The 26,323-nt window shown below is 43.0% G+C and overlaps 1 protein-coding gene across 1 annotated transcript in view; it reads right to left on the bottom strand.

Moving 5' to 3' along the window:
- The window catches only part of LOC136882006 (G-protein coupled receptor Mth2), a 224,162-nt gene extending 198,376 nt beyond the window's left edge, over nucleotides 1-25,786 (bottom strand). The window contains exon 1 of the mRNA XM_067154495.2: nucleotides 25,502-25,786. Coding sequence (XP_067010596.1) covers nucleotides 25,502-25,758 — 257 coding nt within the window. The 5' untranslated portion in view covers nucleotides 25,759-25,786. The remainder of the gene's footprint in view (nucleotides 1-25,501) is intronic.
- Between the last annotated feature and the right edge of the window lie 537 nt (nucleotides 25,787-26,323).

A 26,323-nucleotide genomic window follows, 5' to 3' on the forward strand; every position in this document is an offset into this window, starting at 1 on the left:
CACCTGTCGTAAGAGACGACTAAAGGGGCGACCAAGGGTGATTGACTTAGAACCATGAGACTACTTGTGATTAGTACCATCATGCAGGGAACACCGTGGGTCGCCTTTACTTGCGAGTCAAAATCGACCAAAGAACATCAGAAGCGACTACAATCAGAAAAGGTGTTCGTCAGGGATGTGTGCTATCACCTCTCTTGTTCAACATTTATTCTGAAGCAATATTTAGGGAAGTGTTGCTGAAAGAAAACAGCGGGATAGTTATAAATGGACAGGCAGTTAACCAATATCAGGTAAGCAGATGATACTGTTGTCATAGCAAATGAATTACCTGCTCTCCAATGCATGATAGACAAATTACTCCAGCGCAGTGAAGAGTTTGGCCTCTTTGTCAACGCTTCCACGACCAAAGTTGTAGTCTTCTCTAAAAGAAAAATCCAAGCAACCCTGTCAATAAAAGGCAGTAAGATTGAACAAGTATCCTCCTTCAAATACTTGGGCACTGTGCTAGATGAGGAATGTGATTCCAAGAGCCAGGAGACTTTGTTTTTTAGCATGAAACAGCTATTTACAAAATCGGATCTAAGTCTGCAATTGAGAATGCGAATGATTCGGTGCTGTGTGTTCTCCATTTTTCTCTTTGGATGTGAAAGCTGGACCCTTGACCAAAATCTAGAAAAAAGAATTGATGCTTTTGAAATGTGTCTATATCGCCGCCTACTCCGAATACCTTGGGTGTTGAAAATACCAAATGACGAAATCCTTCATCGCATGAAGAAACAAGAGCTATTACTTACTGTAAATAAAAAGGAAAACCCAATATCTAGGGCACATTATCAGAGGCGAGAAGTACCAGCTATTACAACTCATCATTGAAGGTAAGATACAGGGGAAAAGATCTGTTGGCAGGAGTAGGAATTCATGGCTGAAGGACATCCGAAGATGGCACAACTGCACTTAGAAGATGCTTTCCATGCTGCAACATCACGTCCGGCTGTGTGGACCGCCAACCTCCGCTGGGAGAAGGCGCCTCAAGAAGAAGTACTATGTTAGGTACACAATAGGTTTGTGATTAATAGCAGCAGAGGGTGGTTCACTATGGGTTTACAGTACCTGTGATTAGTACCATTATATGAGCGACACCGTGGGTCTGCGTTGCCTATGATTAGTACCTACACTATGTGAGGAACACCACGGGATAGTGCGAGTCCCTCTGATTAGTACCCACTATGTGAGGAACACCATGGGTTTGCGTTGCCTATGGGTGGCACCGTAATGTGAGAAACACCATATGCCTGCGTTACCTGTTCGTATTACATTACATGTGAGTAGTACCACAGTGTGTGGATCACCGTAAGTCTACGTTACTTGTGATTAGTACCGCTACATAAGAAGTACTATGGTTCTTACTTTCCTAGCGATAAGTACCATTATGAGGGGCCGTTGACCTGGATTTTGGCCCTTTAGACAAGCATAATCGATTCAGGATTGTGCTTTGGAAACAGCGCCTTGTTCAGTATATGCCATTGTTTTAAGTTAGTTTCTGGAAACGTGGGGCATTGTGGGTCGGATCCGAATGATCGTTTTAGGTTCATAATCATTGTTAAATTTTTAACTTTCAATATTGTGAGCCGGATCCGCTAATTATTTTAGATTCATATTCATCCGTTCATTCTTCATCATCACGTTCTGAATTCTGGTCAGTGGATGAGTTTTCGACTTTTAAATTGTCATTACACTTAGTTTCATTTCGTACCAGTAGAGGCCGATGACCTAGATGTTGGGCCCCTTAAACAACAATCATCATCATCATCATCATCGATATTGTTACGTACCAACCCTCTGCCTGTAGCTCCCTTCGGTATTTCTTGGAAGCAGCTAGTGAACCAGCTGCGAGCTCCCAGGGCTTAGTGACAGCCTCACCTCTCTCTTGTTCCCTTCGTATTGTTTCTCGTGGATCTTCTGGAATATTCTCATTCCGGCCGCACTCCGAAGAGTCTGGAACTTCATTACCGCGGATATAAAAGAGGCTCGCCGGGAGCAGACAGTTTAATTTCGTATGGCTATTTCTAGCCGAGTGCAGCCCTTGTAAGGCAGACCCTCCTACGAGGGTGGGCGGCATCTGCCATGTGTAGGTAACTGCGTGTTATTGTGGTGGAGGATAGTGTTATATGTAGTGTGTGAGTTGCAGGGATGTTGTGGACAGCACAAACACCCAGCCCCCGGGCCATTGGAATTAACCAATGAAGGTTAAAATCCCCGACCCGGCCGGGGATCGAACCCGGGATCCTCTGAACCGAAGACCAGTACGCTGACCATTCAGCCAACGAGTCGGACGGGAGCAGACAGTGAGTGTAGGAGAGTTGGTAAGCAGTTGTACTGGCTGTCGTCGGAGTTGGTGTGGTGCGCTTCCACCAGAGTCAGTGTCAGAGTGTCGTCATTTTCGAGTGTCGCTTGCAGTATTGCCACACTAGCGGATTTTCCGCCAAATTTTAAGGACTTTTAAAGGGAACAGCGTACAGCGGAATTTTTGACGGATTTTCAAACTGCTATTAACGGTTTTAAGCAGATTGGTTCTCACCTTTATTCATAAGGAGAAAATTAATAATCCCTTTGTTAGTTGAAGATGGTGTTAAATTAATTTCCTTTATTAAAGAAGCTACTATATGCTATTTTGTTTCAGTTCGGAATTTAGTGGAATTTTCGCGGATTTTCAACTAAATCTTAGCTGAGAAAAGATTTTTGGGTATACTGTGTGTTTACCGGTGTGGAGTTGTGGGGAACAGTGCACGAAGAGTAATAACAATAACAGTCGTATGGTCTGAGCTACCGTGTGCAGACATTTTAATTTGACGCCATCTAGCTGTCTTCCCGTCAATTTCGACGTTCCTATTTTGCTCTAGGCCTACTAGATGGTAGAGCAAACCGAATCTTACCTGCACTTTAGTGGCTAAGTTGTATCGGATAAAGACTAAAAGTTTTGTTTTGGAAGAGACCAAGATATTGTTTTCGAGGATACCACGTTTACGAAAAGACGGCATATCGTTATTGTTATTACTCTTCGTGCACTGTTCCACATACTCACTCCACACCGGTACATACGCGGTACTCCACGGCAGTACACATACAGTACTCCACAGCAGTACACATACAGTACGATAGCGAAGGAAGTGGAGAACTCATTTGCGAAGCTTTGAAAAATTACTTTAGGCGTGGCAAACCCTCAAGGTTGTTCAGAAAAGAGCTTCTAATAAATAAATAAATAAATAAATAAATAAATAAATAAATAAATAAATAAATAAATCGTTACGTAACATGCTTTGCAATTGTTTCACAGAAGTCACGGGTTTGACCAAGAGCAATGAGTGACTACAACACAGACGTCCATGGTGCAATAAACATAGATATAAATATCGTCAGAGTAATTGAAACGAAACAAAGCAATGTTCATTGTTTTATTCATAACTTTAACTGGCGATCTGCCGATTACCAGTATTTAGTCACAGTCTAATATATACAGTCGCGAAGCTCTGATGATATTTTTCATCCGATGCGACTACAGCTCTCCAAGCGGCGAGGTAGAGGCAACTTGCTGGCAGACAACAGGGAACGAATTACCACTACAGTCTAAAATGGTCATAACTTCTGAACCATTCATGCAAATAAATTCCTGACAAGGTTATTGTAATCCTTATGAAATAGTGGATGAGGTCGAACAATTTATTTCGATGAGGAGTTCGAGGATAATATCGAAATATTTATTTAATCTATAGGAATCATTTTTCTTTACCGCGGACTATAATATGAAATCGCTTCTAGAGGGCAACCAGACCGTCCGACCGACATCGAACCTGCCAAGTTGGGCTAAGAAGGCCAGCGCTCTACCATGGTCGTCACTTGCTTTCTTGGCTTACGCTGCGTGAACTGTCAACGATAGACCCCAAGTGTAAGCGTACGAATTGTAGAGCATAGAAACCTCTACCAAAAAAAAAAAAAAAAGCCCGCGATGGTATATACCTATTTCGAACCGGTTGCCCTCTAGAAGCGATTTTATGTTATAGTCCGCGGTAAAAAAAAACATAACTCCTTAAGATTAAATACATATTTCGATATTATCCTCGAACTTCTCATCGAAATAAATTGTTTGACCTCCTCCACTATTTCATAAGGATTACAATAACCTTGTCAGGACATTATTTGCATGAATGGTTCAGAAGTTATGACCATTTTAGACTGTAGTGGTAATTCGTTCCGTGTTGTCTGCTAGCAAGTTGCCTCTACCTCGCCGCTAGAGGTGCTAGTGTCGCTCCAGCTGTCAAGTGGATGAACCTTCCTCTTATTAGAGCTTCGCGACTGTATATATTAGACTGATTTAGTTTAATCGCACAAATAAGTGTCGTAAAGGTTTTGTGATTGTCAGTAAACTGACGAGTGATGTGAAATAAATTAAAATCTTTTCCACATAATCATACTTCTTTAAGTGGCAATGGGGTCCTAGAAACTGTGAAAACTGCGGTATTTAAGTTGACTATGGCCAGCACGCTGGGCGTTATAAAGTTATTGTGAGAAGCAGCGAAGGCGTTCGGGAATTAGAAGTGGGGTGGGGTTTGGATATCAAAATTGAAAAACATTGCTACGAAATAGTAAGTTTCTGATGCTTCCTGAGTGAATTTCGACAGAGAAGTAAAGGTTGACAGTCTAACAACTTATGTGTGGTAATAACAGTTTTTTGAGATTTTGATTCAGTATTATACAATGAACCTTTCACCAAAGGAACAATTCCCCATGTATTGCAATTTAATAAGAAGTACGGCATCGTTTAGTGTTTGACTACACACTAACAAAGTAACAGACACCTAGCTAGACTGCACAGACACATTGACTGAGTGAGATTGCCAGACTGAGGAATGTGTGCGGCCGGCGGGTGAATCATACCTCAGCGACCATGACCTGGGCAAAACTATACCCTTGTTACCCTGCAGCACAAGCTTCACGTTGCTGCACGAGTGTCCACTACTTACTGAGGCGCTGTTAACCGCGACGAATTGCGCATATTTCCGTTAAGGAGGCAATGTTTTAATGAATGAAAATCCATAGCATGTTTCCAGTCATTCGACCGGGTCAGGAATGGAATGAATGAAGCTCCATCTAGCGCCAAGGATAGGAATTGTGCCGACTGCCGAAGCTTGTCGCACTCCTTTGGGAAATTGATTAATGAATGACAGATGAAATTAAATGATATTAGAGAGTGTTGCTGGAATGAAATATGACAGGGAAAACCAGAGTACCCGGAGAAAAATCTGTCCCGCCTCCGCTTTGTACAGCACACATTTCACATGGAGTGACCGGGATTTGAATCACGGAACCCAGCGGTGAGAGACCGGCGCGCTGCCGCCTGAGCCACGGAGCCGATACTATGTTTTAATAAATATTTAAATAAATTAAAGGGAAGAATTTGTATAAATTGTTTTTAAAAAATAATTCCTAGTTTCAGGTGGCTAAAATAGAATTAACGGGGCGAGTTGGCCATGCGATTAGGGGCGCGCAGCTGTGAGCTTGCATCCGGGAGATAGTGGGTTTGAGCCCCACTGTCTGCAGCTCTGAAGATGGTTTTTCGTGGTTTTTCATCTTTACACCAGACAAATACTGGGGCTGTACCTAATTAAAGCCATGGCCTCTTCCTTCCCATTCCTAGGCCTTTCCTATCCACTCGTCGCCATAAGACCTGTCTGTGTCGGTGCGACGTAAAACAAATTGTAAATAAAATGGAATAAAAAGGAATTTTTTATCCAGTTCATTTCGGAATTTAGCGGATTTTCAACTAAAATTTAGCGAGGAAAAAATTTCTGGGTTGGCAACACTGGACTTGTTGGAGTACTGTGTGTGTACTGCAGTGGACTGCTGTGTGTGCACTGTGCGCGTATAGTTTAGAGGTGGAGGGGTTTAAAGCGTGCAAGATTAATGACCGGGCGAGTTGGCCGTGCGCGTAGAGGCGCGCGGCTGTGAGCTTGCATCCGGGAGATAGTAGGTTCGAATCCCACTATCGGCAGCCCTGAAGATGGTTTTCCGTGGTTTCCCATTTTCACACCAGGCAAATGCTGGGGCTGTACCTTAATTAAGGCCACGGCCGCTTCCTTCCAACTCCTAGGCCTTGCCTTTCCCATCCCCTCGTCGCCATAAGACCTATCTGTGTCGGTGCGACGTAAAGCCCCTAGCAAGATTAATGAACCGATTTTGAACATTCTGATTCTCAAACTTCTAAGAAAACCATTGTATATTGTTCCCAGCTTTACCACAGACATTCCGAGAATGATCCCTGGTTATAACTTAGAATGTATGTTGCCATTTTAACCCCATTTAACCATGCTCTGTCCTCTGAATAATAAACTTTGTGACAAAAGATCTGGCAATGGCCCGTTTTACTAAACCGGCCGAAACATTCTGCAAACAGGTCGCATGTTTGTTTCTTCTTATCTTTCGCAAAAGTGACTCCTCGCGATTTATTCAGCTCGTGTGATTCTTAAGAAGATGCTCTGAGTGCATTTTCTTTGAGTTTCTTTGAAATATTATCTCCCGTATAACAGGCGGCCAAGACTTAAAAGCTTGCACCAGCAGTAGAAAGTTAATGTTGTTGAATATGAGCTACGACTCGATAACCTTAGAATTTGGGTTGCGACTGGTTCTTAGCTTCTGTTCTGCAGTATCTTACGTATAAAAGGAAAGCTTCTGGACAAACAGCTGTGATATCTTGTAACGTTTGCTTGTAACCATTCTCTTTGGTAACCATGTTGGTCACCATTGTAAGTGTATGGTTATTACACTTACCTCACAGTTAAGTATTTCCGTAGATTTTACTGATTCTACTTGACGTAATAATAATAATAATAATAATAATAATAATAATAATAATAATAATAATAATAATAATAATAATAATAATAATAATAAATAATAATAATAATCAGGGTTCAGAAAAAGTCGCTCAACAGCCGAACAGATCCAAAATCTCAAAACGATCATCAGATATTGTACACTAAGGTCCAAGCAGTATGTGTCTGTCTTTGTGGACTTCACGAAAGCGTACGGTATGACTACATTGACCGGGAAGTCCTGCTAAACATCTTAAATTAATTTGGAGTTGATTTGAAACGGTTGGCATTAATTAGAGCCACCCTGAACGATACAAAATCCAAGGTGAAGTTCCATGGATGTCTTTCGCATTCCTTTGACATCAAAACAGGAGTCCCCGATACTCTTCAACTGCGTTCTTGAAAAGATCATCAGAACCTGGCGGGTGAGATTACAGGAAACCAACTACAGTCCACTAAGAATAGGAACCAAATCCAAGGGGATCACAACAGACTGCTTAGCATTTGCCGATGATATTGCCGTTCTCACAAACGACGTAGAAACCGCTAGAGCTCAAGTTGAAATGTTAAAGGAAATTGCCGAACAAACTGGTCCGCAGATATGGTTTGAGAAAACAGAAGTAATGACTAACATCAAAGAGGCCCCACCAAAAATCCATACAAAATACGGGGACATCACCCGAGTAGACAAATTCAAATACCTGGGTGAGATCATCATGAAAAATGGACTGGACCAAGAAGCACTTCAGGAGCGAGTACGCAAACTGGAAATAGCCTACCAAACATCCCGCACAATCTACAACAAAAAATGCCTTTCCCAAAACACCAAGATACGTCACTATGAAACAGTCGAGGCCAACGAAAGATATTCCTTACATGAATGTTATTTTTAGTTTTTGTTCCACCAGGTATAGTAAGAGACACTATGTTTCATTTGATCTGTAGTTCAATAGTGTTCTTTTAGTAGGTTAAAATGCGCTGAAATGTATTTTATTTACCGCGCTACGATAGTCTCTCGCGTGAGCTTGGGGATGCATTCTCTACAGTAAGACCGGCCGAGTCACGTGACATTCAGTGTATGACGTGCGCGCCGCGGCCTGTCTTTCTCGTCGGCCTCGGAAACAGTTCTGAAGCCAGTAGTTCTATATTCAGCCGAAACCCTGTCTCTAAATGCCAACAAAGGACTCCTTGAAGAACTGGAGGAAAAAGGGCGCAAAATTGTGAGAGGAATCTTGGGTTTAAAGGACAGAAATGGAATCCATCAAAAGAGATCCAAAGAGGAAGTCTAAAGCAAAATAGAGAAAATTACTGACACAATCCGAAAAAGACGGGCACGATTTTATGGTCATCTGAAAATAATGGACGAAAGAAAGTTAACTAAAGAGATCTTTCACTTTTTTGATTCAAACCTCAAGAACACAATTACCTGGTTTAGAAATACCAAAGAAGACCTGCAAATGCTACATATCTCAACTGAATATGCTCTTAACAGAGATCGCTTCTGAAAGAAAATATTGACGAACGGGCTAAACCGAGACGAGCAACCGAAGAGAAGACACGGTGCCCCTTGGACAGAGGAGCGTAAGAAGGCCCACTCACAAAGAATGAGGGAGAAAGAAGGCCAAGTTCAGTGTCAAATGCAAGAAGACTTAACGTGGTCCTTGATGCCCCCAGCGAATTATATAATAATAATAATAATAATAATAATAATAATAATAATAATAATAATAATAATAATAATAATGTTCTTAGGACAGAGAACCGATCTCAGTACCGACAAGCTTTCTCTTCCCACTGTCCCTCACAAAAAAAAAAGAGTACAGGGACCACCAGACCTAAGTGGACGGATGGGAGCAAGCAGGCACACAGCCAGAAAATGCAGAAGACCATAGCTAAGATTTAAGACGAGCCCCGTGGTTCCTAGAAGGCCAAAACGAACCGAAAAATGTTATTCGGAGAAATCTCTGATCCGTTTGAAATTATGACAGGGGCCAGACAATGATACGGATTATCCCCGATCCTGTTCAAGGTCGTAAAGGAGAAAATAATGAAAACTTGGGAAGAAACTACGAAATTGGAAGGAATAAGTGGAATACACCTGGGGAAGAAAGTACAGAACCTAGAAATCAAGTGTTTAGGTTTTGCCGAAGACCTTGCCGTCTTAGACAAAACACCGAAAGGACGCACAAAAGATGTTGGGACAGCCGCGTGAAATCGCAGAAAAAGTGGGTCTTAAAGTGTCGTACGAAAGGGCTGAATATATGGAGTACCAGCACCGAAATGAACGGTAAAACATGGAAAGATTAAAAGGACAGAGAAGTTGAAATACATGGGAGACTGGATCAGACCCAACGGACTGGATGAAGAGGCAAGAGCCAGAAAATTAGATATTGCCCACCAGCCAATACAGAACAGGTATACCAAAGGGGGCAATAGCCTACAACAGGGCCTGTAAGGGTGCATGCACTGTGCACGGTGAAAAAGACGACTTCGCTTGGTTCACCAGAGTGCAGACCCCTACTCCTCGATTTGGAGCAATAGCGCTGTCTCTCTCTTTCCTCACGCCTATCTCGCTCGCTCCCCCTGTTTCCCTCTTCCTCACTTGCTCCGTAGCGCTCCAAATCCGAGCCGAGTTGAGCCGAGCTTAGCCGAGTAGCCCAGAGACGAAGCGTTGGTCCGAGCATAGCCGAGTGGGACCGATGCACTGTGCACAGGAACTCTGCGCCGCAGTTTGCACCCGTGAGATTTTGGGCGTTTGAGAGGCCCTGGCCTACAAGGCCGAAAAATCATATATTGCAACTCAGTAATAAAGCCAGAAAGATTGTACGATTTAGAATGTCTTATTTTAAATAAAAAGAGGAGCTGCAAGAACTCGAGATGAAGGAAAGGAAGATTCTGAGGAAACTTTTGGGACCACAGAATACTAAGGATAGGACTTGAAAGAAAAGGGCAAACAAGGAGCTCTACAAGTACACTGAAATGATGAGACACAATGCGTAAACGAAGGCTGGAATTCTACGGACACCTAGTAAGAATGGATGACAAACTACTGACCAAAAAGATCTTCAGATACATCATGGGGTTAAAGACCACCTGCAAGTGGGTAAAAGAGGTCAAGAAGGATGCAGAAGAAGTTGGAATTACATTATAGAGACGATCCACAATAGAAGAGAGTTCAGAAGAAGAGTCGACAGTCCAAAATCATTTGAAGAGAAACCACTAAATCGAAGACCCAAAAGAATCATTTCCGGATAGGAAAGAAAAATGAGAAGCGAAATTTTCGTAAATGGTGCCAGAGTTCACCGAAGTGGAACCCTTTAATTTAAATTTTAAAATGTCATAATGAATTTATCTTCTGTCAGGGTGTATATGATGCTGTATTTTGGTACTGTACATCCGCTTCAGGCCTTACCCAATCCCCATGAAAACGGCCAAACCCATGATTTTAAATGTAACCTGCAAGGAATATGTTTATTTTGCATATAGAGTCACTGTTTTGCTGTACTTCGCACCGACATAGATAGGTCTTGTGGCGACGATGTGATAGGAAAGGGCTAGAAGTGGGAAGGAAGCGATGATGATGATGCTTCTTGTTTAAACCGGTCTAACAGCTAGGTCATCGGCCTGTAATGGTACGAAGTGAGACGAAATGTAAAGGCAATTTAAAAGTCCAAAATTCATCCACTGACCAGAATTTAAAACGTGATGGTTAAAAAAGGAATGGCTGAATATGAATTTTTTAAAAACTAGCGGATCCAACTCACAATACTGAAAGTTAAAAATAATTCCAAAATCGATCCATTGACTAGAATTTAAAAAAAGACGTCGATGAACAATGATTGTGAACTTAAAACAATCAGTGGATCTGATCTTCCCAGAAACCATCTTAAAACAATAGTTTTACTGACCAAGGGGCTGCTTCCAAAACATAATTCTGAATTGATGATGCTTGTTGTCTAAAGGGGTCCAGAATCCACGTCGATGGCCGCTCATAATGGTACTTATCACTAATGTCATGTTGCGGTACTAATCAAAAGTAGCGTAGACTCACGGTGTTCCACACATTATGGTACTACTCACAGGTATTGTACGTCGCACAGGTATATAACACAGACCTATAGTGTTTCTCACGTATGGCGCCACTCATCGTATACCCATGATGTTCCCCACATAGGTGTACTAATCACGGCCGCCGGTATTCCCGCGGTGTTCCGCTAGTACTAGTACTTAGCGGTTCCTTTGATGTTAGTCAGGCTTCTGGTAGGTGAAAAGGCTTCCGCAACGCCAAATAGTTCCCTAGGTTTGTCACTTGTTCCTGAAGTCAGGAGCTTCCTTCAGTTTGGTTAGATATTCTGGTGAACTGACTTGACGAATTAAAAATTTTTGCCGTGTATAAATATGGAAAATATATCACAGATTGTATGTCATTCGGGCTCGTTACCAACTCTTATATTTCATACATAGATAGCTGGTAATGTTCTAAGTGGAGTATGTAGCAAAATAATAATTATTTAACTTGAGATTGATATCTTATTGCACTGTGCATTTAGTAAGCTTTGTTCGAGTTCATTCCATTGCTGATAAGTTCGCATACAATTTGCGACGTTGAAGATGGATCCAAGAAAACAGTTGGCAATACTGGCCGCAATGCAACAGTATGTTCAGTATTCATAATGGCTGCCAGCTGTGAGCAAGACGTGTGTGATGCAGTGACGCTTGAGTCCCCTGTGAAATACTTTAACGCAAATAAACGTGGAGAAAAATTAAGTAGGAAATCTAAACAAATTGTTTTAAATGTATACAGTAGCCTACGAGATGAGAATCCGCTGTGGACTGTGGAAGACATGGTGAAAAAGACCGCGCAGCTGACTAGTGTTTCTGTGTAGTGTTTACGCCGCTCGCGCGGAATTTAAACTCCACGGAAAATCCAAGTCTCCAGCGAAAGGTCGACCGGCGTCCAAAGGGAAGAAAGTTCGTGTGTCACAATATTCTGATTTTGTTTTAAGTGGCGTTCGGAGAAAAGTGCACAGTTTTTTTCTTAAGAACGAAATTCCGACTGTCAAGAAAGTGACAACTGCAGTAAATAGGGATGCCGAGTTACCTAATTTCAGTGAGAGTACAATTCGGAGGTTGATGACGGATTTAGGATTTGTCTTTAGGAGGCGGAATAGAGCTTCAGCTTTACTGGAACGAGCGGATTTAATTCAGTGGCGTCACAAGTACCTAAGGTCAATCAAGGATTATCGTAAACAGAAGCGCACGGTTTATTACCTTGACGAAACTTGGTGTAACGCTGGACATACACCATCTAAGGTATGGCAGGACAGTACTATTAAAAGCAAACGCCAGGCTTTCATTAGTGGTGTAAGTACCGGGTTGAAAGCCCCAAGTGGAAAAGGGGGTCGTGTGATCATAGTACATTGTGGGAGCGAGAACGGTTTCGTTGATGGTGCGGGACTTGTATTTAGAGCCAGAAAGTCCAGTGGCGATTATCACCAGGAAATGGACGGTCCCAGGTTCGAAGCTTGGTTTAAGGAACTACTGCCGAAACTTCAGCCGAATAGTGTGATTGTGATGGACAATGCCAGTTATCACTCTGTCAAGCGTGAAAGGATCCCTACGTCGTCTTCCAAGAAAATTGACATGCAGAAGTTCCTAAGGGAGAAGGGAGTGTACTTCGAGGATAGCTGGATAAAAGCAGAACTCATAGGTTTAATTCAAATTGTGAAACATAAGTATGAAGGTTACCGTATTGACAGCATTGCTGGACTGGCTGGACATACTGTGCTTCGTTTACCTCCATATCACTGTGAACTAAACCCGATAGAGCTAATATGGAGCCAGGTCAAGGGTTACGTTGCTCTGAACAACACCACTTTTAAACTTGATGATGTCGAAAGGTTACTACAGGAAGGAATCGCCGAAGTTACACCGAAAAGTGGGCGAACTGCGTCCGTCACATTATGGGAGAAGAGACGAAATTGTGGAACCTGGACTTCTTAATGGATGCAGAGGAAGACAGGTTTGTGATCAGCGTTGATAGTGACAATGAATCGTCGAGCGGTAGTCTCAGCGGAATAGAAGAAATGGATGGAGATTAGCTACGTCACTCGTTATACTGTTTTCAATACAAATCATATATTGTCTTAAGGGAATTCTTATGTTTTCTTGTGGTGCTATATCGTATGCTCTCCTGTGGCTGTTTATATATGTCGTGAGTGTTTCTGATGACACGTTTCCCTAAAGTCGCTGAATTTTAGTTTTAAGAAAGTGTCTCAATATGTAAACGAGCAATCAAGGTGAAGGAAAAAAAAAATGTCACTCAAATAAGCCGCATGCCACATGTGTTTGGCTGCTCGTCAGTAGGCTCAGTTCGAACTATGCACTCGCCGTAAATAAGATTTGTGTAATACAAAATATGGTTTGTGAAATATGGTTTTTACAGTTGAAATATGCAATTATCTTTATTATTAATAATACAGTACATTGGTACATTTCAATTATATTTCCACTGATTAATTTTAATACGGTATATAAATAATAGCAGAAAATATCCGTAACAACTCAAAAAGGCATCAAACTTTAAAATAGGCAACAACAACAACAACAACAACAAAGTAATTACTGGTTATACCATGACCAAATGTACGGAAACACATGTATATCTATTTGACACTTCAATATATCCACCCAGATAGAAAAGTAACTAAGTTTCCCTTCGCGAAAATTGAATGATCATAAATACGTCTCCCGGTCTTGGCCATCCATCAACAGCTGCTAATTTCAGATGGCAACAAGCCATAAGACATAGCGTGCTCGGTTACTAGGTAACATTGTCTAGCCATCCATTCACACCTTACATCACAGCCTGCACGTTTGCTAGGTAACATTGTCTAGCCATCCATCCATAACTTACAACACAGCCTGCATGTTTGCTATTGTCTGACCATCCATCCATATCTTACATCACAGCCTGCACGTTTGCTAGGTAACATTGTCTAGCCATCCATCCATAACTTACATCACAGCCTGCACGTTTGCTATTGTCTGGCCATCCATTCATACCTTACATTACAGCCTGCACGTTTGCTATTATCTGGCCATCCATCCGTGCATTACATCACAGCCAGCACTTTTGCTAGGTAACGTTGTCTGGCCATCCATCCATACCTTACATCACAGCCTGCACTGTTGCTAGGCAACATTGTCTGGCTGGCCATCCACCCATAACTTACATCACAGCCTGCACGGTTGCTAGGTAACACTGTCTAGCCATTCATCCATATCCTACATCACAGCCTGCACGGTTGCTAGGTAACACTGTCTAGCCATCCATCCATACCTTACATCACAGCCTGCACTGTTGCTAGGCAACATTGTCTGGCTGGCCATCCACCCATACCTTACATCACAGCCTGCACGTTTGCTATTGTCTAGCCATCCATGCATACCTTGCATCACAGCCTGCACGTTTGCTATTGTCTAGCCATCCATCCATATCTTACATCACAGCCTGCACGGTTGCTAGGTAACATTATCTAGCCATCCATCCATACTTTACATCACAGCCTTCACGGTTGCTAGGTAACATTGTCTGGCTGGCCATCCATCCATACCTTACATCACAGCCTGCACGGTTGCTAGGTAACATTGTCTGCCATAGCTGCCTCTGTGGATCAGCGGTAGAGTGTCGGCCTCCGGATCCCAAGATAGTGGGTTCAAACCCGGCAGAGGTAGTCGGATTTTTGAAGGGCGGGAAAAAGTCCATTCGACACTCCATGTCGTACAATGTCGGCATGTAAAAGATCTCTGGTGACACATTTGGTATTTACCCGACAAAATTCATTAAATCTCAGCCATAGACGCTCAAGAGAGTTTCGGTTTACTCGGTCTGCCATCTAGTGGGGGCCTAGAGTAAAACGGAACGTCGAAATTGACGAGCAGACAGCCAGATGGCGTCAAATTGAAATGTCTGCACACGGTAGCTGAGGCCATACGATTATTATTATTATTATTATTATTATTATTATTATTATTATTATTATTATTATTATTATTATTGTCTGCCATCCATCCATACCTTACATCACAGCCTGCACGGTTGCTAGGTAACATTGTCTAGCCATCCATCCATACCTTACATCACAGCCTGCACGTTTGCTAGGTAACATTGTCTAGCCATCCATCCATACCTTAAATCACAGCCTGCACGTTTGCTAGGTAACATTGTCTAGCCATCCATCCATCCATCCATCCATCCATCCATCCATCCATCCATCCATCCATCCATCCATCCATCCATCCATCCATCCATCCATCCATACCTTGTATCACTGCCTGCACGGTTGCTAGGTAACATTGTCTAGCCATCCATCCATACCTTACATCACAGCCTGCACGGTTGCTAGGTAACATTGTCTGCCATCCATCCATACCTTACATCACAGCCTGTACGTTTGCTAGGTAACATTGTCCAGCCATCCATCCATACCTTACATCACAGCCTCCACGTTTGCTATTGTCTAGCCATCCATCCATATCTTACATCACAGTCTGTACGTTTGCTAGGTAACATTGTCTAGCCATCCATCCATAACTTACATCACAGCCTGCACGGTTGCTAGGTAACATTGTCTAGCCATCCATGCATACCTTACATCACAGCCTGCACGTTTGCTATTGTCTGGCCATCCATCCATATCTTAGATCACAGTCTGTACGTTTGCTAGGTAACATTGTCTAGCCATCCATCCATAACTTACATCACAGCCTGCACGGTTGCTAGGTAACATTGTCTAGCCATCCATGCATACCTTACATCACAGCCTGCACGTTTGCTATTATCTGGCCATCCATCCGTGCATTACATCACAGCCTGCACTTTTGCTAGGTAACGTCTGGCCATCCATCCATACCTTACATCACAGCCTGCACTTTTGCTAGGTAACGTTGTCTGGCCATCCATCCATACCTTACATCACAGCCTGCACTTTTGCTAGGCAACGTTGTCTGGCCATTCATCCGTGCATTACATCACAGCCTGCACGGTTGCTAGGCAACATTGTTGGACCTTCCACCCATACCTTACATCACAGCGTGTGCGGTTGCTAGGGTTACCGGTACAATTCCGTAACGTAAATTTTCAGATGACTCCCGGCCATAAGACATATTTACGTCAAAAACATTTTGCGTAACTTCCCGGCTCAAGCTTTAAGTTCTTATTTATCTCGCATGTAATTTGTTTCACAGATCCTGTATTGATAATGCTAGCTATATGGTTTACACCAAGCCAAGAGCTAATAAATAGAAAAGAAATAAGGGCATACGATCCCTGCTGCCATTCTTAAATCTCTGGGAGTACCATAAGTCGAACTCAGGTCAAAAAAGACGGCAGCTAATAGCGTTAACAGTTACGCTACGGAGGCGAACACGGGAAACCATGGAAAGCTGTCTCTAAAAAAGATGCCGACGACGGAGTACAAACCCATCAATTCTGGAATGTAAGTTATTATCCAAACAAACCATACCGTGTAGCCATCTAGTTTATTTTTATTATTTATTCAGTTGTTATTCCGCCTGATAGGCGACTGCCATATCAGTGACTTGATAAATTCAGAATACCTCGCACACTTCGACCCAGACGTAACATGTCGGCTATGTATCTTCCCTATCAGTCTTCAGATTAGATAACAGCCATAGGTAGAGAAAACCACACATTAAAGGATACCAATCAGCACTGTCTAGAAGGCAATCAATAAGACAATTCTATACCTCAGAACAAAAACCAGAAAAGCACTTATTAGAGAATTTAATAAACACTCATAAAGTTGTGGTTCCTCGAGTTATAAAGAAAAATCCACAGGCAAGTAACTCAATGTTGAATACATCCTAGGGATATGAGCTACGGATCTTAGATAAATAAAATAGTATAATAAAGTATGAGAATGCGCCTCTGTGGTGTAGTGGTTAGCGTGATTAGCTGAAAACCCCCGGAGGCCAGGGTTCGATTCCCGGCTCTGCCACGAAATTTGAAAAGTGGTACGAGGGCTGGAACGGGGTCCACTCAGCCTCGGGAGGTCAACTGAGTAGAGGTGGGTTCGATTCCCACCTCAGCCATCCTGGAAGTGGTTTTCCGTGGTTTCCCACTTCTCCTCCAGGCGAATGCCGGGATGGTACCTAACTTAAGGCCACGGCCGCTTCCTTCCCTCTTTCTTGCCTATCCCTTCCAATCTTCCCATCCCTCCACAAGGCCCCTGTTCAGCATAGCATGTGAGGCCGCCTGGGCGAGGTACTGGTCATACTCCCCAGTTGTATCCCCCGACCAAGAGTCTGAAGCTCCAGGACACTGCCCTTGAGGCGGTAGAGGTGGGATCCCTCGCTCAGTCCGAGGGAAAATCCGAACCTGGAGGGTAAACAGATGATGATGATGATGATTATTATTATTATTATTATTATTAATATTAATATTATATTTCATCTAAAAGTATCGTGATGCTAGTCAGTGAAAAGGGGACCGATTGGGAGGGGAAAGAAATGGCGGCATAGCCCTGCTAGAGTAAAATGTCATGAACCGCCACTGCTGTGAGGAAAAGGAGACTGATCTTTCATGGACACATTAAAAGGATGAATCAAGAAAATTTGGCGAACAGAATACTCCTTCTATACGAAAAGTGGAAAAAATAGCCTGCGTGGCTTACACAGGTGCTCAAGAACCTAGCAGAAGTGGGTGAATCGTACCTCAGTGGCCACGACCCTGTTTCCCTTCCTCAAAGCACATGCTACAATCAATCAATCAATCAATCAATCAATACTGATCTGCATTTAGGGCAGACACCCAAGTGGCAGATTCCCTATCTGATGTTTTCCTAGCCTTTTCTTAAATGAGGGCAAAGAAATTGGAAATTTATTGAACATCTCCTTGGTAAGTTATTCCAATCCCTACCTCCCCTTCCTGTAAGCCAATATTTGGATCCGTGGTAGAGTGTCGGCCTCCGGATCCCAAGATAGCGGGTTCAAACCCGGCAGGGGTAGTCGGATTTTTGAAGGTTGGAAAAAAGTCCACTCGATACTCCATGTCGTACGGTGTCGGCATGTAAAAGATCTCTGGTGATACATTTGGTATTTATCCGATAAAATTCATTAAATCTCAGCCATAGACGCCCAAGAGAGATCCGGTTTACTCGGTCTGCCATCTAGTGGGCCTAGAGTAAAAGGGAACGTCGAAATTGACGAGCAGACAGCCAGATGGCGTCAAATCGAAATGTCTGCACACGGTAGCTGAGGCCATACGATTATTATTATTATTATTATTATTATTATTATTATTATTATTATTATTATTATTATTATTATTATTATTATTAGTGGTTCATGTTTGTGGGTTACTGTAGTCACGTCCTAGTTCGTGAACCATGGGCAACGGCTGAGTGGCCTAGTAAGTGGTCCTGAGAGTCGGGATACCAGTTGCTATGGAATGGGAGTGGGCATCTCGGACGTATTCTGAGTCCTGGCCCTCCTTGTGCTCAGGCGGCTAGGACTATACAATTCACCGGTGGTCCATAACCCGTTAGAGGAGAGATCCTCACTTGGACTATGTGCAAGTAGGGCAGCATCCTGCTTCATGAATTAACCGAGCTCAGAACACTTTAAGCAAGCCTCGGACCTATGGGAGTAATGGAGTCCACTCCCATTTGACAGGCGAGGGACTCCTTGGAAACAACTTGGCGAACGAAATGTTATTCGATGGGGAGCTATCAATATTAATGGGGCTTATGGAAGAAAGAAGGTAGAACTGGCTGAGTCAGCAAAGAGGATGCATCTGGATGTGCTAGGAGTAAGTGATATTCGGGTAAGGGGAGATAACGAGGAAGAGATAGGAGATTATAAAGTGTACTTGACGGGTGTTAGAAAGGGAAGGGCAGAGTCTGCGGTAGGGCTCTTTATCAGGAATACCATTGCACGCAACATAGTTTCTGTTAGGCACATAAATGAGCGAATGATGTGGGTAGATTTGTCAGTGGGGGGATTTAGGACAAGAATTGTGTCCGTGTATTCACCATGTGAGGGTGCAGATGAGGATGAAGTTGACAAGTTTTATGAAGCATTGAGTGACATCGTGGTCAGGGTCAACAGCAAGGATAGAATAGTGCTCATGGGCGATTTCAATGCGAGAGTTGGGAATAGAACTGAAGGATACGAAAGGGTGATTGGTAAATGTGGGGAAGATATGGAAGCTAATGGGAATGGGAAGCGTTTGCTGGACTTCTGTGCTAGTATGGGTTTAGCTGTTACGAATACATTCTTCAAGCATAAGGCTATTTACCGCTACACATGGGAAGCTAGGGGCACCAGATCCATAATAGACTATATCTTAACAGACTTCGAATTCAGGAAATCTGTTAGGAATGTACGAATTTTTCGCGGATTTTTCGATGATACAGACCACTATCTGATCTGTAGTGAACTAAATATCTCTAGGCCTAGGGTAGAGAAAGTGACATCTGTCTGCAAACGAATAAGGGTAGAAAATTTCCAGGACGAGGAAATTAGACAGAAGTACATGGATATGATTAGTGAGAAGTTTCGAACAGTAGACAGTAAGCAGGTTCAGGATATAGAAAGTGAATGGGTGGCATACAGGGATGCTGTAGTAGAAACAGCAAGGGAATGCCTAGGAACAACTGTGTGTAAAGATGGGAAAAGGCGAACATCTTGGTGGAATGAAGTGAGAGCAGCCTGTAAACGTAAAAAGAAGGCTTATCAGAAATGGCTCCAAACAAGGGCCGAGGCAGACAGGGATTTGTACGTAGATGAAAGAAACAGAGCGAAACAAATAGTTGTTGAATCCAAAAAGAAGTCATGGGAAGATTTTGGTAATAACCTGGAAAGGCTAGGTCAAGCAGCAGGGAAACCTTTCTGGACAGTAATAAAGAATCTTAGGAAGGGAGGGAAAAAGGAAATGAACAGTGTTTTGAGTAATTCAGGTGAACTCATAATAGATCCCAGGGAATGACTGGAGAGGTGGAGGGAATATTTTGAACATCTTCTCAATGTAAAAGGAAATCATCATGGTGGTGTTGCAAACGGCAAAGCTCATGGGGAGGAGGAAAATTATGTTGGTGAAATTATGCTTGAGGAAGTGGAAACGATAGTAAATAAACTCCATTGTCATAAGGCAGCAGGAATAGATGAAATTAGACCTGAAATGGTGAAGTATAGTGGGAAGGCAGGTATGCAATGGCTTCATAGAGTAGTAAAATTAGCGTGGAGTGTTGATAAGGTACCTTCAGATTGGACAAAAGCAGTAATTGCACCTATCTATAAGCAAGGGAACAGGAAGGATTGCAACAACTATCGAGGTATCTCATTGATTAGTATACCAGGCAAAGTATTCACTGGCATCTTGGAAGGGAGGGTGCGATCAGTCGTTGAGAGGAAGTTGGATGAAAACCAGTGTGGTTTCAGACCACAGAGAGGTTGTCAGGATCAGATTTTCAGTATGGGCCAGGTAATTGAAAAATGCTACGAGAGGAATAGGAAGTTGTGTTTATGTTTCGTAGATCTAGAGAAAGCATATGACAGGGTACCGAGGGAAAAGATGTTCGCCATACTGGGGGACTATGGAATTAAAGGTAGATTATTAAAATCAATCAAAGGCATTTATGTTGACAATTAGGCTTCAGTGAGAATTGATGGTAGAATGAGTTCTTGGTTCAGGGTACTTACAAGAGTTAGACAAGGCTGTAATCTTTCACCTTTGCTGTTCGTAGTTTACATGGATCATCTGCTGAAAGGTATAAAATGGCAGGGAGGGATTCAGTTAGGTGGAAATGTAGTAAGCAGTTTGGCCTATGCTGATGACTTGGTCTTAATGGCAGACTGTGCCGAAAGCCTGCAGTCTAATATCTTGGAACTTGAAAATAGGTGCAATGAGTATGATATGAAAATTAGCCTCTCGAAGACTAAATTGATGTCAGTAGGTAAGAAATTCAACAGAATTGAATGTCAGATTGGTGATACAAAGCTAGAACAGGTCGATAATTTAAAGTATTTAGGTTGTGTGTTCTCCCAGGATGGTAATATAGTGAGATTGAATCAAGGTGTAGTAAAGCTAATGCAGTGAGCTCGCAGTTGCGATCAGCAGTATTCTGTAAGAAGGAAGTCAGCTCCCAGACGAAACTATCTTTACATCGGTCTGTTTTCAGACCAACTTTGCTTTACGGGAGCGAAAGCTGGGTGGACTCAGGATATCTTATTCATAAGTTAGAAGTAACAGACATGAAAGTAGCAAGAATGAATGTTGGTACAAACAGGTGGGAACAATGGCAGGAGGGTACTTGGAATGAGGAGATAAAGGCTAATTTAGGAATGAACTCGATGGATGAAGCTGTACGCATAAACCGGCTTCGGTGGTGGGGTCATGTGAGGCGAATGGAGGAGGATAGGTTACCTAGGAGAATAATGGACTCTGTTATGGAGGGTAAGAGAAGTAGAGGGAGACCAAGACGACGATGGTTAGACTCGGTTTCTAACGATTTAAAGATAAGAGGCATGGAACTAAATGAGGCCACAACACTAGTTGCAAATCGAGGATTGTGGCGACGTTTAGTAAATTCTCAGAGGCTTGCAGACTGAACGCTGAAAGGCATAACAGTCTATATTGATAATGTATGTGTTATTGTTATTATTATTATTATTATTATTATTGCCCCAATTTGTCCCCTTGAATTCCAATGTTATCTTCATATTATGATCTTTCCTAATTTTGAAGACACCGTTCAGACTTATTCGTCTACAAATGTCATTTCACGTCATCTCTCTACTGACAGCTCGGAACATACCACTTAGTCGAGCAGCTCGTCTCCTTTCTCCCAAGTCTTCCCAGACCGAACTTCGCAACATTTTTGTAACGCTACTCTTTTGTCGGAAATCGCCCAGAACAAATCGGGCTGCTTTTCTTTGGATTTTTTCCAGTTCTTGTACCAAGCTGTGCGTGTCTCCACTACTTGCTGCGGCGCAGTACAAATTGGTTAGCTGCGACGAATGACATTTTGGGCGTATTTCTGACAAGCACATTTTAATAATTGAAGAAATTAAAGGGTCCACCTCTGTGGTGTAGTGGTTAGTGTGATTAGCTGCCACCCCGGAGGTCCGGGTTCGATTCCACTCTCTGCTACGAAATTTGAAACGTTTTACGAGGGCTGGAACGGGGTCCACTCAGCCTAGGGAGGTCAACTGAATAGAGGCGGGTTCGATTCCCACCTCAGCCATCCTGGAAGTGGTTTTCCGTGGTTTACCGCTTCTCCTTCAGGCAAATGCCGGGATGGTACCTAACTTAACCCGCGAGTGGTCGCTAGCCGAAATGTAACGTGAGTGGTCGCACGTGAGACTTTCTCTCACGTTAAAATAAATATGACATAATTCACAGTTTTGTGGGGCGTAAGGCTGAAATTTACTATCGAAATGAAACGCAAGTTCTACCTTATACATTTTAGATAAAATGAAATGATTAGCTGTGAGAGAGAGACAGGTGGCGTATGGCTTTTAGCGCCGGGAGTGTCCGAGGACAAGTTCGGCACGCCACATGCAGGTCTTTTGATTTGACCCCCGTAGGCGACCTGCGCGTCATAATGAGGATGAAATGGTGATGAAGACGACACATACACCCAGCCCCCGTGTCAGCGAAATTAACCAATTAAGGTTAAAATTCTCGATCCCGCCGGAAATCGAACCCGGGACTTCTGTGACCAAAGGCCAGCACGCTAACCATTTAGCCATGGAGCCGGACTTGATTACTTGTTTATTAAAGACACAAATTACCACTTAAATAACATATGGAATATACATAAAAATAACTTTCGTCCTGAAGTTGTAAAATATAAAATCTAGTAATATTTACATACAAAGCAAGGATTCTGAACACAATAACATTTTTAAAAACAAGAAGGGCGCATAATACAAATACTAACGCGTACAACAGGAGTAAGTTTCCCGCTCCACTTCAAAATAACACCAACGTCATTGGCCGCGCGATGAGAGAAACTCTCACGCAGCACGCACGGACACATAGGAACCTTTGTTCTGACTAGGAGAGGGGGTGCTTACCCTTCAAATGTGAATCGCTCTACTCACGAAAGTTATAAACTCAGCTAGACGAGGGAACAGTCACCTCCCTTTCATCACTGTGAAGTAATATCACAATAAAAAATAACGTGAGAGAAAATCTCATATAGCGACCACTCGCGGGTTAAGGTCACGGCCGCTTCCTTCCCTCTTCCTTGTCTATCCCTTCCAATCTTCCCATCCTCCCGCAAGGCCCCTGTTTAGCATAACAGGTGAGGCCACCTAGGCGAGGTAAGGGTCATCACCCCCAGCAGTATCCCCGACCCAGAGTCTGAAGCTCCAAGACACTGCCCTTAAGGCGGTAGAGGTGGGATCCCTCGCTGAGTCTGAGGGAAAAACCGACCCTGGAGGGTAAACAGATAAATAAGAAGAAGAAATTAAAGGAAAGAATTATGTGATAAGCCAACAGTGTTTATACAAATTGCCGTTTGGTATAATTCCTGTAATTCCTAGTTTCGGGCGGCTAACATGGTATAAAAATGCAATTTTCTCCACAAAGTGGGGGTGGGGGAGGTTACTGCGCCGCCCCCATCGCCTCCGAATCACCACCACTGGCCTTCACCTTCCTACTGCTTTATTATTTGAAATGATGTACAGAAGCCTAACAAGAAATCGAATTTATACTGTACAGTCCGGCACAATGGCTAAATGGTTAGCGTGCTGGCCTTTGGCCACAGGGGTTCCAGGTTCGATTCCCGGCAGGGTCGGGAATTTTAAGCATAATTGGTTAATTTCGCTGACACGAGGGCTGGGTGTGTGTGTGTCGTCTTCATCATCATTTCATCCTCATCACGACACGCAGGTCGCCTACGGGTGTCAAATCATAGACCTGCATCTGGCGAGCCAAACTTGTCCTGGGACACTCCCGGCACTGTACATGCTGTATTTACATTTATTGTTAAATTTAGACACGTCTTGTGATTTGTATTTTTTTGGTCACGTGGACTTGAAAAATAATTCGAAAAATGAATATTTGTTGCGGTTGTTACTACCTGCTTTACGTCGCACCCACACAGCTAGGTCTTAAGGCGACGATGGGATACGAAAAGTCAAGAATGGAAAGGAAACGGCCGTGGCCTTAATATTAAGCATTTGCCTGGTGTGAAAATGGGAAACAACGGAAAACCATCTTCAGGGCTGCCGACAGTGGGGTTCGAACCCACTACGTACCGGATGAAAGCTCACAGCTGCGTGCCCCTAACCGCACGGCCAACTCGCCCGGTAAATTAACATTTTAGCGTTCACCTTTTGAAATAGAGTAAGCTTTTCTGAGACCAAAAATATATAACGTGTGTATGTTCCTGTAGCAACAGTTTATTTTAACGGGCTGTTTAAATCTGACGGTACCACTGCCACGCGCCCTCAGCTGACAGCTAACATTATTTATTTATTTATTTATTTATTTATTTATTTATTTATTTATTTATTTACAGCTACAATGAGCACTTCTTACTTGTCCTGTCAAAAGACGATTAAGAAATGTAAATTTCAAGAAGTCCCCCTCTGTGTTGTAGTGGTTTGCGTGATTAGCTGCCACCCCCAGAGGGCCGGGTTTGATTCCCGGCTCTGCCACGAAATTTGAAAAGTGGTACGAGGGCTGGAACGGGGTCCACTCAACCTCGGGAGGTCAAATGAGTAGAGGTGGGTTCGATTCCCAACTCAGCCATCCTGGAAGTGGTTTTACGTGTTTCCGACTTCTCCTCCGGGCAAATGCCGGGATGGTACCTAACTTAAGGCCACGGCTGCTTCCTTCCCTCTTCCTTGTCTATACCTTCCATTCTTTCCATCCCCCTGCAAGGCCCCTGTTCAGCATAACAGGTGAGGACGCCTGGGCGATGTACTGGTCATTCTCCCCAGTTGTATCCCCTACCCAATGTCTCACGCTCCAGGACACTGCCCTTGAGGCGTTAGAGGTGAGATCCCTCGCTGAGTCCGAGGGAGAAACCAACCCTAGAGGGTAAGCAGATTAAGAAAGAAAGACATTTCTAGAGTGGATTTTGGCACAATTTTCTCAGGAATAAAATAGCTAAAGTACATCCACTTAATAGCTTTAACGCTGCCATAGAGACTTGCAAAAAGAATATTTTTCCCTAAGATACTAGTGTGCCACTAAAACCTCCAAATTGTTAAATGGAAACATATTTTTGTAATCATTTTAATGGGGTAACATACCGTTTATTGGATATAAGCCCTACTTATAGGTACTATTGTTATTAGCTTCCACAAAAAGAATTAGGACTCATATAATAATATCTTAAGTGAAAATTATACGGAAAGTTATGCCATAAATGTAATTTTACAAATGGGATTTGTTGCCATTTGATCCCTGTTGATAAATTAAGGAAGATAATACAGTATGTTACTAATGAATTTTCCAGATTATCAGGCATTTCGCGAATCCAGTCCCTTTTGAGGCGGGTAAATGGGGTTCTAAAGCATTTTTAAATAAGGGAAAAAAACCACCGCTTTCGCCATGTCTTTAAAAATATAATAAATAATGAGTGTTTGCTTACTTTCTGCCTTTGCAGGGGCTTCCATATACAATGACATAGGTGTCAGGATCGGCGAAACTTGTGGCATTTTCTCCCAGTCGTATCCTGAACTCAATACTGGAGTTGTGACATGCCAGGTCGTCTTGATAAACATGGCCCTCTGGGCAACATTTATGAACACACGCTTTATTGGGAGCTGCAGCGCACTCGGCAGGTAAACTGTTCACGTTCGTAAGCAAAGCCCACCAAAGCACAACACTCATGGAAGTACGCCACATCGCACACTTTCCTCAGCCGGTGAGGCCCGTGTCGCCTGGCGAACTGTGTGTTGAAGTCTCACCGGTCACGGGCCTTGCTGGCTCAGCCCGCTACCACAGTGCTGCCAACCTGATCACGGAGATCAAACGAGAAACCCCGCTCACGTAGAGCGATGCATGTCAAGTAGCCAATGGCACAAGTCTTACAAATAAAATACTAAACATGCTACAACGGCAGATAAAGTGGCCAGGAAAGGGGCAGAAACATATTTTATAGGCCCAGAACTTGTACGTGGGATTTCCTATGGACAAGTCCGACACTACATAGGAAAATGGGCACAAAAGAAACAAATGGGGAACTGGAACTGGAAAAATACTCCAGGATGCAGGCTTGCAAAGAAACTGATAAAAGGACCAAACAAGAAGCATACCTACTAAAGAACTGTTGAAACTCAGCAGAGAAAATACCTACAGTACATTGAATTGGAGTAATAAGAGACAATATATGAAGGAAATGCAATGAAGCAGAGGAATCAGCTGAACACATACTTTTCGAATGGGAGGCGCTGGGTAGAATCAGACTCTC

Source organism: Anabrus simplex, chromosome 10, assembly GCF_040414725.1.
Source record: "Anabrus simplex isolate iqAnaSimp1 chromosome 10, ASM4041472v1, whole genome shotgun sequence".
Lineage (NCBI taxonomy): Eukaryota > Metazoa > Arthropoda > Insecta > Orthoptera > Tettigoniidae > Anabrus > Anabrus simplex.